Source organism: Ixodes scapularis, unplaced genomic scaffold (genome assembly GCF_016920785.2).
Source record: "Ixodes scapularis isolate PalLabHiFi unplaced genomic scaffold, ASM1692078v2 ptg000800l_1__unscaffolded, whole genome shotgun sequence".
In the NCBI taxonomy this organism is placed as follows: Eukaryota; Metazoa; Arthropoda; class Arachnida; order Ixodida; family Ixodidae; genus Ixodes; species Ixodes scapularis.
In genome coordinates this window covers 1,972,885-1,985,675 of record NW_024610039.1, presented here as the reverse complement: position 1 = coordinate 1,985,675, position 12,791 = coordinate 1,972,885, and the positions used below count along the sequence as shown (strand labels likewise).

General features: G+C 43.5%; 1 protein-coding gene across 1 annotated transcript; it reads right to left on the bottom strand.

Moving 5' to 3' along the window:
- Positions 1–9,797: 9,797 nt before the first annotated feature.
- LOC120844527 lies at positions 9,798–11,993 on the bottom strand. The gene is made up of 3 exons (XM_040216336.1): positions 11,901–11,993; positions 9,992–10,380; positions 9,798–9,936 (listed from the first exon to the last, which is right to left on the bottom strand). Exons 1-3 carry the CDS (start codon positions 11,991–11,993, stop codon positions 9,798–9,800), a joined length of 621 nt encoding a protein of 206 aa, XP_040072270.1.
- Positions 11,994–12,791: the final 798 nt, after the last annotated feature.

Below are 12,791 nucleotides of genomic sequence, written 5' to 3'. Positions count from 1 at the left end.
AGCTGGACAATTTAAACTAGTAACTACCACTGGTGCCTAAAGTACTGTAGCTAGAATACCGTGTATTCTTTTTATATAAACCTGTTTGGAATATCTTTGGTATCGCTAAAAATGACCAGCTTTTAAATGACACTATATAAGATTTGTATATTTTAAAATATATGAAGAACACCTAAAAAGGGTGGCAGAAATTGAATGAATTAAAGATATGTGGAGCATTATTACACACAGTGAATTTTAATCTTTCTAGTATTTATAACTTAATACCAGTTAAGTGAATATTGCAGCACTGACAGAAATGAGAAAAACGGGAGAATAACCGTCGCGGTAACTGAGTGGTTAACTAAAATGAAATAATTGGCATAGCCTCTAAAAGGAGCCACCGTCAATACTGCATCTTAACATGATTCATCAAGTCTGTATATAACAAAAAAAGAATCCGAGTGGTTTAAAGAAATATTTTACTTGCTACAAAAACAAGCTTATGAATTCGCTGTCACTTCTTTTTTAAATAATAATTATACATTCTGTTTTTTTATTCTTACACATTTGTTTAAAAAAGAAAACCTGAAAGCTACACTAATGCGGTTTGTGCAGGTGGGTTATTCGGCCAGGCGGAAATTATGTGGGTGGATAAACTTTGGGACGAGTCGAATAATTAATTAAAACTTGTTAATTACCTTTTTTATTAGTGGAAATAGACATATGGTTGCAATGAGAAACTTGCTGAGCGTTATCCAAAACCCCTAATTCAGTCATTTTCAGAAAAACTTTCAGCGCATGAGAAGCGTAGTAGGGCACTAAAGTTACCACTCGTGGAGGAGGTACAAGGCTAGCGGTTGCGGTACGGCGCCCGCGCAAGTTCTCCGTCTCTTATCTAGCCCCAGCATTGTACCTGATCCACGAGTGTTAACTTCAGCGCACTACTGCGCTTCTCAGGCACTCAAAGTCTGTCTAAAAATTACTGATTTTGGGTTTTGGATGACGCTCAGCAAGTTTATATTTGGAACCATATGTATATTTCCAATAATGAAAAAGTTAATTAACGAATTTTAATTAATTACCCGACTTGTTCCAAAAATTAGCCACCCAGATAATGTCCGCCGGGCCGTATAACCCACCTGCACAAACCGCATTAGTGTGGCTTTCACGTTTTTTTAAACCAATGTGTAAGAATAACAAAAAAAGAGAAGAAAAAAACACCCTATATATCTGGGGGAGCAAAGAACCCGACATATTTTCTGAAGAAATGTAGAGTTTTGATTATATATATATATAAAAAAAAGCCCGCCGCGCCGCCTTGTGGCATATGAAGCTTGCCCCCTATCCGCGGGCCGACCTAACTAAGGATACTGCTGAAGAGTCCTTAAGTATCTCTCCAACAAGCACACTTCTTCAAAGTTCAGGTACTTTCCTCTGTCGAAGAAAACCAAGGAGCAAAATAAGCATCGCTGCTGTATATCGAAACGTTGTGCAAATCGCCGGTAAGCCCCACACCGCGAAGATATTCCCGACAAGAAGGACGGAGCCCGAGCTCCGCTGGGGGGAACCCAGCGTCGCCTCATCAACATACCAATGGACGGCTCCGGCGGGGGCCCAGGTCTCGGCACGCTCGGGAGCCCCCATCCATAGTAAAGAAGACGCTGAGCAGCAGAGCGTACCGCGCAAGCCGCTCAAGGACCGTGTCAAAGGCACGTCCTTACCGTTCCTCCCGCGTCGTCTTGGGCGCTCAAAAAGCGCTGCACGGAATCCGTGTACTTATGCAAATCCTGCTAATTAACAACTTCCTCGGTTGGCTAGTGAAGCCTAAATCATTATTCTAAGTAGGGAAGAGGTAAACAAATGGGAGCCGTGCCGCGCTCCGTTTGCTTCGCATGAAGTGGATGTTTTTTCCTCCTCCTGCAGTATGGGCGGATTGTGGTTGTGGAGACAGCCCCCGTGGAAACTATGCTGCCTCGTGGATTGGTCCCAGACTGCTGGCTCTCTGCTTCTCGTACGTCGCATAGGCTTGACAGAACTTTAAGCGAGTCGGATTGCGTTAGGAAGAGAAATGAGAAGGCTGTCGAAACTGGAAGCCATAGGCAATATGAATTATAGTTATTAATATAACGCTACCTCTAGTGACCCCGTCGCAACCTTTCATTCATCTGGCATGAGCGATTGAGGAGTTTTGCATTTCGGGAGGGTTAGCCAGCGCAGGTAGTGCTTGTGCATTATGTCCTTCCCGTTGTGGAGTCACCTGATAGTTAGATGCCGGGTGATCAGTGGTCGAGTGTGCTAGCGCACCGCAACTCGGGGCCTGTTGATGAAAAGCTCGTGGTGCCCAAATTGCAGGGATCCAGCGTTCAAACTTCACACTCTTAAAAAGATAAAAAGATGGTCTATATAGTCCTGTCTAATGGGAGGATCGCTCTTGTAGCCAATGTTCTTTCAGAAAGGGAGCATCTTTCGTCCTGAAAGCAGGGGAGCAAAGTTTCTCCGACACCTGGATCTCATTATAGCGGCCACGAATCGAGCAAATCGAGCTCAATAAGGCTTAACGAGGACGCTACGCCTATTGTACAGGGCGAGAGGAGTAGCAAATAGAAGCGTAACAACAGCTTTCCGCGCACTGAGTTTATTTCCGGAGCCAGCTTCCCCACGCAGGTCAAGAAACCCGCGTTTTGAAAGCAGTCACTCAACTCTTCTCCTCGTCTGCACTGCGATGTCAAACGGAGACAACCGATACCCAGTTACTTCGCGCGCTTTGGCAGAATCCCTTCGTGAGCGTAGGACATCACGGGGGAGTGGTAAAACTTTCTCGAAATTAAAAGCCGCTCTCAAAAGAGCAAATTCGAAGCAGCCTAATTGCACGGTAACCAGAAATCATTGTGAAGCGTGAAAGTTTAAATCGCTTGCCAAAAGATGGCAGGGTCAAGCAGAGTAATTACAAATAGCTATGCTAGGTGGCGTTTGGTACCGCCCAATTTGTGTGCTAAAAATAAATTTATTGGCTCACGCTATTATTGTGCTTCAGGCGCCCTTATTAACGCCAAAGCCTTATATCCCTCATCGTTCTGTCGACCTGCAAAGTCCTTGAAAAAAAAAAAAATACACGTCGGCGACACGAAAGGTAATGAACCGTTTACTTGACCACTCAGGCGAATTAGAGCCAATAAAATTAAGAAGAATTACAAAGCGAATTAAGAGGAATGAAAGTGAATTTAGAGGAATTAAAGTGAATTAAGAGTAGTCTATGGTAATTAACAAGGACTATAAAGCGACTTAAGAGGAGTCAATGTGAATTAAGAGGAATTAAAGTGTATTAAGGGGAGCTAAAAAGAAGTAAGAGTTATCAAAGCTGATTAAGAAGGAAGACAAAGCTAATTAAGAGTAATTAAAGGGAATAAATAGGAGTAAAATTGGATTAAGAGCAATTAAAGCGAATTAGGTAGAAGACTAAGAGTATTAAGTGGATGATCTAGCGAATAAAAATGATGACTCAGCACATTCAGAAGGATGACTCAGCACATTCAGAAGGATGACTTGGCACATTAAGAGTGAAATCTGGAAATCACATATGAAACAAATAAAAGGAACGTCAAAAAAGGGAATGTGACAAAAGAGAACGTGAAACATAGTAAATCATGTGTCTGTCTTGAATGCTCGGCGGTTGGACTTTCGCCTTCAAGTAGTTTAAGGGATAACATAAAAAAAACTGAATTTTTATGCACACATGGAGAGACATTGCGCCTACTACAAGTATCAGCTGAACATAAACAGGTAGCGCATACACATACACGGCACGTACAAACATCAATTCAACAACACACTGACCCGATTACAACTTAAAGACCTCTGCGTTTCCGCCGTTATACTCGTTGTTTTGAAGGTACGAATTTTCTCGGTGACCACCTAACCAATAAATAATATTCCAAGCATGTTGAGGTTTTTTCAGTAATGTCATATCCTGGAATGTATTTTGAACGCCTCAGGGGATGGATCTCTTAGAAAAGGTAAACTCTCGTGCGGTCATTATTTGAAAGTCAATAAAACAAGCCGCTCCACTGCGGTTCCAAGTCATGTTTGCTTCCCACACGGCATGTCAGGGCAGTTTTTTAAGCGCGGTATTTATCTTTCTACTTGTGCTTTTTGTGTGCTGCTGTAATTGTCGTCTTCAATTTCTTTTTTTTCTGTAGAGCGGGTATTCACTCAGCTGGAAGCGATGCTTAATGGGAGAGAGGCCGCTTTTCGATCAAGTTGAATGCAGTGAAAGCCGCAACTTGCTGCAGGCTCAGTGTACGGAGCAACGCCGGAGTGAGCTAAAAAAATTTCATCGGTAGTCGCGCCACTTGGGGGGTAGTTTGTCCAGTAACCGTAATATATTTAAAAATAAAAAAAAATACAAAGGATAGCTTTTTGTTTTTCAAATTTACCGACCACTCTCCCTAAATGCGAAAATTCGAAACTGTGAATATACGTACTTTCCGTCATATTTCCATACTATTCAGTCTTTTCCCCAGAGCGCAATAGCTCTCGGGGAGGAGACAACCGACAGTCACATTGGCCACTGTACGATAGTAGCTACGGTTCAAACAAATGTCCCATATGACCATCCACACGTCGATCGATTGCACCTAATCCCTCAAGTGGTCTTAAACTCTTTAATGCTAAGCGGAATGTCAACCTGCAAACTCTCTCTCCCCCCCCCGCCCCCCTCGATCACGGCCCGGCCAGCAGCATCAATGCCCGACAGTTTACGTCATCTCATCTTGTTGTTCCACCATTGATAAGCGAATACACGGTTATCGGCGATAATTCCAGTCTTCTGTTCACAACGCACAACACTGCCGTCGCGATGTTTCTGCTATGTTGCTGACACGCAGAAAAACAAAATCACGTTGATTGCCTGTTGGCGCTCGACATCAGAAAACAGAACCGATCTCGGCGCAAAAGACACGCAGGCACCAGGCAGCAAAACCTGCCTGTCTTCGACACAGTTTCGTGGTTTTCATAAAGTCGTCAACGTCGACACGCCGTTCCACAATCCGCAGGCGTCCATGTTAGCCCAGTGTACGTAGCGCTGTTGGCACTGGTTCGGAACTTTGCTATTTTAACGCTTCATTTGCTCGTACGAAAAAAAAAAAAAAGTAGTGGTGAAAACGTTAATGCAACCGAAATGTCTGCACGTTTGGACTAAAAGACTGAATTACAGGCGGCCCCGCTGCCGCTGAAGCTTAATCAACTCAACAACATTTATTAAACAACACGCGCGACGTGCTTGAGAAACGAAAGCAACTTAAGATGAGGAGGGAGGGCGGACCCTTCCTTCCCGTCTGCATGGAGAAGGAGAAAACTCGTTCCTCCCTCCTTCTCGTGTCCACTTGGGGGCGCGCCAGTAAAAGGAAAGAAAACGCACGGTTGCGATTGTTTTCCTCTTCTGTCTTTTTAGAGTGCACGCCTGCAAGTGCTGGGCAGAGATACTCCAAAAAGTATTCGGGAATACAAATACTAAGATACATTTGTCTTTTATGCAACCGGATATTCCTGAGAGTCTTCTGCATAACCGACGAAAAAGTATCCGAAATAAAGACACTTACGGAAATACATTTGTTCCCGAACTGTGCTAGGTGGAGAGGGTGCAGTTCGTGGCAAATACGAAAGGTAATTCGTGTTCGCGCTCCTTTCTTGTGCCATTTTATGTTGTCTTATTTACCTCGAACTCTCTATTAATCATTGATGCCGCTAAAGAAAACATGTCACCCCCATTGAACCACCGAGTTACAGAACGGTAAAGAGTGCGAGCCATGCTTGACAAAAGGCGTCTGCCCGATATGAACCCTGTTTTGCCCTGAGGGCGCATCTGAAATTGCTTTATTATAATAAGCCTTTGAGTCTCCCGTAGTGCAGGGAGATTGGACAACAGGATTATACTTTTTCTTCAGTCAAATCCTTTACAGCGTTCTTTCTGCTAAATTGGAAAGAGTGAAGGGCTTTGTGAGAGGAGCTGATCTTGCGGTTCTTGCCCGTAAATGTTTTTTGAACACTGTTTTCTTTTAATGTCGGTGACTGAGAAATTAATTTTGATATGGGGCGGGTTCATATTATAAATTACGAAGCAACTTGCACCAAAAAAGTGTTTTTATCTTTCGAATTTACCTTAAAAAAGTCAACAAATGTAACAAGATACCTAAGTCCGGCGAAGTATCGCGATTCAAGCAATATATTTTAAATGTAATTCACTACTGAGATACCAATACATTTTTGAAATGTATCTCGATACAAAGATACAGATACTCAAAAATATCGCTAAGATATAAATGCGATGCATTCGTATTGCGATACTGCCCAGCCCTGATCTGAATGAGCCTCGTACCGGTGTACGGGCGTGTTATCAGTACCGGTAGAGGCACGATAAGGTCCCCAGGCTAGCAGGTGTGCTGCGGTGGCAGAATGCGTTATCCAGAGTACAAACGCCAGAGGACCATTGTGGCTAACTTGCTTGCAGTTGCGTAAACATCCCCATAACGAAATTAGTAATTCAATATCCCTTCAGTGCACCGCAGTAGGCGTTACCCAGAGAGTATCTAAGCCGCGACGGCCAATTTTCTTCAATAATCGGAAGTCAAAGTTCAATCTTAAAGCACGCTGCGCGTGTTTTCCGGCTTCAGAAATGTCCAGTTTTTCGAGACGCAAGTCAGTCTAACGGTAGAATCAAGTCGGGGAAATTGTGTACGGAGTTTCATCAAATAAAACAAGAATTGAGGTTAATGGTCAGGCTGTCCAGTTTTATCAATCCCTAGAATGATCCAACACGTGTTGGTAGTTCAGTGAGTAGCCGCGTTGGGGATTGCCCTAGACGTTCACTGACGAACATTGTCGAGATATGAGTTGATAGATTGTCCATTCCAGTCGCCGAGCTTTTCTTTGATAAAAATTGAACGTTTAGTGTTTATACAGCGTAAGGTTGGTCTGCCACGATGGGGCATCACTGGTTAACACTCTAGGTGAGCAATTTTGTCAGTGCAGTAGGATTGCTAACCTGGAATCTTTGACGTGCTCACGCAGTAGTGATACAGGGCCGCATGCCGGAACGATGCTCATCCAGATCGAATTTTTTTATAAAGCGAGGTGGAAGTACATCTCTTTGGGTGGTGTGAGAACCGCTTGCCCGAAACGTTGAAAATGCATTTCACTGCTGCGCAATTAAATGTAGGGCTTCTGAATCAAGAAGGCGAACCCGTATGGGTATTTCATATTTTTTTGATGTCACAAATGATTAACCAACATTTAAAGGGAATATTTTCATTGGTAGTTAATAAATCTACCTGAATGTATGTCTACGATTTTCCAATATTTCTTGACACGAGGGAAAATGAAATCGCAAAAATTAGGCATGTAGTCAATCGGATGCTTTTGAATGTAAATGCTGCTAGCTATTACAATGTTACCCGAGCAAAGAGCAGTAAACGTAGAGTTTTACCTCGAAGAGCTACAACGAATTTGAAGAGCTCGCAGTTGCATACGATTCTCCTCTTTTTGCGTTCAGACAAAGTTGATTAATCTTTCCCAACCTCCATACCTCATTAAAAACATGTGAAGCCCACCACGTTTCTATGAGAAGTCGCGATAAGGAGTTAACAATTTTTTTTTAAAATGACTATTATAATATCTTGAAAGGTTTGTAAGGCCTGACGATATCCTTCCCGGAGAAGACCTGAAAACTCCTGTCGCGATTTCTGACATGGCAGAGGACGTGACCCTTGATGATCGAAATTTGCGCGTCGGGGAATCTGCGCGTCGGACACACCGAACTGTCTTTCCAGGTCGACCTCTCGTCTCACCCGTAAACGGAAGGGGGGGGGGGGGGGGGAATCTCCTGCAGCAACTGCAAAAGCAGTGTGCAGCTGCGAAGGTGACTACAAAAGTTTTCAGACACTCGTCGGTTACCCAAGATATTTTGTTCCGACTGTTGCATCTTTTTCAAGTATTCTTTTTGACATTGTACAGAACGGCCTATCCTTCAAAATCAAGTCTGGAAGCACTGGCTCCACTGGGTATCTTGCACTTTCTTAGAGTGTTCTTGGTACTATGTGACAGCATATTCAGTAGTAAGAAATTACTGACCGAGAAAATTTGTTTCAATTCATCTACAAAATTAAGAGTTGCATAACGCAAGGTCGCGATTGTAGAGCGGATGAGTGATCAGATCCCCGATTGTCTTCGAGGAAGTTAGGAGTCATGTTGGCACAGCGGGCTGTTTCATTGCCATGGGGTAGATGGATTCCCTCTAACTAAGACCTGTCGCCTTTCACGATTTTTTAGAGAATTCCTGATACGCGAAGTGTAGAATACCTTTGTGCAGTGACTGTTTGGTTTTCGATAGCAACCGTGACGATGAGTGCACTGATGAAGAAGGTTTCCACTAGTTTATTTCTTACGCTTGTTAAACTCCTGGCCTTCAGTGACGGGGTTTTTGTTGGAAAGACCCAAATAAATTATCTGGCGCTTAATATCAAGATTATACTGTAGGTCCAACTTTAGTCGTGTATTACCTAGTCGAAAACACTCCTAGTGCCACATCTTAGGTAAATGTGCAGCATCTTCTGGCGCCATTTCACCCGTGCTTGTTTTTTAGCTTTCGTCGAACTGTGTGACATAGAGTGAAGTCAAAGTTTTCTCAGACGAAATTTTGTGTGCAGGATCGTGGAGAGACTTAACGACCCCACACGGATTGCCCACAGAGCATAGGATTATGAAACCGTGTTGGTCACCTACATGGTTTCCACAGTCCTGTGGGTCTGCGGGCTCCACAGGCTATGCGGAGACCTTTAGGGACCCACACAAACCATGCGGGAACCCCCATAGGAACCCACACCCACAGAAACTATGTGGGGACCCATAGAGACCCATAGACCTACAGGCACTATGCGGGGACCCATACACCTGCTTAATTTCTGTGGGACCCACAGGTCTCATAATCCAACAGATCTGCGGGTTTTTGGAGCGGGGATACCTACCTACCATTCAAAGTATAGATATAAATATAAATGGAAGCTAAAGAGCATTCAAAGAGAAGGATCTGTGGTCAAGTGTGCTATTGCATCGAAGCGCGGGGGACCTTGGTTCGGGTATGAGATGCAACTGAAACACTACAACTGGTAATTGCTAGAAAGGTTATGACACCTGGAAGAGTAAAAAAATAATCAGGAAAACCACCAAGCAGCTAGCTAAAGTCGGGAAAAACAACCAGTGTAAGTGGCATACTGGCATGCAACGAAGCACCACGGTGCATCAGCATGCCCGCACTGAACATATTGTAAAATACCAAGCAAGTGCCCACTCAAACTTTGGAGATATTCACAAAAAATGGGAGGTGGGCCCTTTTCCGCTCATCAATTTTACATATAAATGCACTCTGTGTATTTTCTCAGATCCTACAGATTTGGGAATGGGCGCTTAGTGTGGTGTGGGCGGATGCACGATATTCTACTGTAGTCAGTGAAAACTTGAAAAAGTCAGAGAATTTAAAAGAAGCAATTTGGAAGACACCCTGATCAAGCAGATAAATTAAAATTAAAACTGGTGACATATTAAGACTGCAGCCCAGCCTGCATCAGTTAATTTCAAGAAGATTGGGAACCTTACAAACAAACGTAGAGTTCTCAACATCCACTCGCACTGCCTTCCTCAAAAGTGCCGAAACAGCGAAAATTTCGAGGGAGGAAAACTCCCCAACTGCAATATGGGGAGCACCACAAAATGCTGCATCCTCAACTTCGAGTACCTCCACAATTAAACCAACTTCCTATGCACTGTTAAGCATGTAAGAAAAAATCGAACGAATAATGCCAAACTTTTCGCCTTGAAGAACTACAACAGTGTCGTTGCTTCTTTGAGGACGTGAGTATTGAGCTGATTGGTACACAACTCCTCCAGCGATGAATCTTAAGAAGACTGAAAGACATGAAGAAACTGTATTAAGGGCAGTGATAATGCATCGTTTTTCGGCATTACTGAACTTGGACGGCTGTGTAACGCCAGAAGTGTAACGCTAGACACTGTGTCCCCCGAGTGGCACCTTTTCTTATCCTTGAAAATTGCAAGGGATCTCTTGATTACATCCATTCCTTTAGTTAGGACACAAAAATTTACAGACTGCTTAAGTATAGCTTCGTGTAACACCTGCATTGCTACTCGACGGTTGCCTTTGATAGATTTAACCGAAACGCCATGGTACGACTTAAAGCAGAAGGCGGAACGGGTCCACAAAAGCCCCCAACGAAAAACATCCTTTGACAGGTGCTGGAGTAAGTGAACGTTGAAAACCATGTTGATGTCCCCATGTAGCATATTGTATTTCATCACAAATTCCGTTAACAAAATTTTGGCCATGTTAATGTCGGGAGCATTTCGCTAAGGCCGATAGTCGCATTACGGCCGAGAGTGCATTAAGGCCGAGAGGGGCGAAAGGGCCGGGGGTGGCCTTGAGGCCGAATAGGGCATAACGGCCGAGCACTGCATTAAGGCCGATAGCCTCTGAATGGGCTGGTTTGGCTGCCTTCTCGGGGGTCGCGTTGTGGTTGACTACTTTAGTTGCCGCTAAATAAGATAGATGCCACCACCTTGAGCATGGCGGATAAAATTAACATATTTTCAGTCTCGTTAATCGCCGTGGTCTCTTCTCAGATTACAATGATTGGCGCTCCGAATACTATAAGCCACTTAATTTCGAGAGGACCTAATTTTTGCCTATCGCCTACAATTCGCGAAAAATAGGTCCCGCGAACGATTCCGTTCAAATATAAACACATCAGAATCTATATTGAGATCTTGCTGCATCGCGAAAAGTAGAACCCGCACACTATGCCAAGTTTTGACTAAGCTTTGACCTAATTGCCAAAAGTAAGTCGTTTACAATATTCTGCAAGAAAGTATACTTATGACATTTTTAAGAGTGTATCTGTCGGTGCACTGCAAATGCTGCGGTTTTGGGTTTGTTTTCATTCTTCACGGCCAGCAACAGCCAGTACGCCGGCCTTGCCGATTTTTTCATTTATTTATTTGCTTTTCTACGTTTTATCATTTCTTCATTGTTTGATCAGTGGTTCCTTCATCTGCATATTTGGATCATGTACACACTCGCACAAGTATTTCCAAATAAATGCTATGAATTTAGGGCGCCTGTTTGAATGGCATTCCTATATTTTAATCATCGGCTTTTTAAGAGTTCAGTGAAACATTTCTTGTGTCTTTTCAATTTTCAGCACTTTCACTAAATTAGTTATGTCTCCGATTCTACCGGGCGGCTACGAAACGATAAGTGAGGTTGATTTTAAAATGCTATTTTCAATATTTTTACAGCTAAACGTTAAAAAAAACACTAGGAAATATGGAAAACACATGGCGCCATCAGCATTTCAGAACAGGACAATTAACTCACCGTCGGAGTGCATTCTTGCTTTGAAGAAGTGTCACGTCCTTCGTTCCGACTTCTAGTTGGCTCACGACGGCATAGCCTTCGCGCTTTACTAAACAATGTTGACATGGAGTGTAGCAAAAACGAAAAGCTAGTCGAAACGGTCAAAGCGCTACATGTTTCATTAATCGTAAAGGATGAAGCAATAAAATCAAAAACGCAGTATTTGCCGTCACCGAAAGATGCAATGTGCACTGACAAATAAAAGAAATATGTGGCGCCATCTATCCTATCACGTGGCAACTAAAGTCATCAACCGCAACGCGACCCCCCGAGAAGGCTGCCATACTAGCTTATTCAGAGACTATCGGCCTTAATGCAGTTCTCAGCAATTATGTTCTATTCGGCCTCAAAGTCACTCCCGGCCCTTCCGCTCCTCTTGGCCGTAATGGATTCTCGGCCGTAATACGACTATCGGCTGAAATAACAGTGACCCGTTAATGTCATCCCCTGTAAGAGTGTCCTGAATTAGGCAAAAAATGGAGTGTACAAGAAGAGCGAGGTGTCCAAGGAAGGGTTCCGGCAAAAATGCCATAGAGGCTAATCCCTGGAGGAAGGGAACAAAGGGACAAAGGACAAACACAAATCTCCAAACACAGCTAGGCGACTTGTGAGCGACCGAAAACATCCGCCTGGTCCGGGTATCGAACCCGGGACCTCTCTATTACAAGTGGAGCGCTCTACCAACTGAGCTAACCAGGGGTTAGACGTCAGTAGAGCAAACGGGTTTTATCAGCTGCCACCAGTCTAACACCAACAAGGGTGAAGCTTGCAATTTAAAGTTATAATTATAATGCAATTAAATGCAAAAAACCCGGACCAGGCGGATTTTTTCGGTCGCTCACCAGTCACCTAGCTGTGTTTGGAGATTTGTGTTTGTCCTTTGTCCCTTTGTTCTCCTTCTCCAGGGATTATTCTCGTCATTCTTGTCCAGCTCGCTTACCCCTTTGCATTTAATTGTATTATAATTATAGCATTAAATTGCAAGCTTCACAATTGTTGGTGTTAGACTGGTGGCAGCTGATAAAACCCGTTCGCTCTACTGACGTCTAACCCCTGGTTAGCTCAGTTGGTAGAGCGCTCCACTTGTAATGGAGAGGTCCCGGGTTCGGTACCCGGACCGGACCATAAAAAATGCCGTCTACATTTTTAGATCCACAACACAGATTAGCTTGGAATCCCATACAATATGTAATATTGAAAAAAATATTACTTATTATTGCTTTCAATGTTTATTATTCTAAAAATAAATTGCTTCCGCTCACTTGCCTAATTTTTCGGTTGCTTGTGCATTTGTGAGCAGATGGGTTGTGTGACAACCTCAAAAAACACA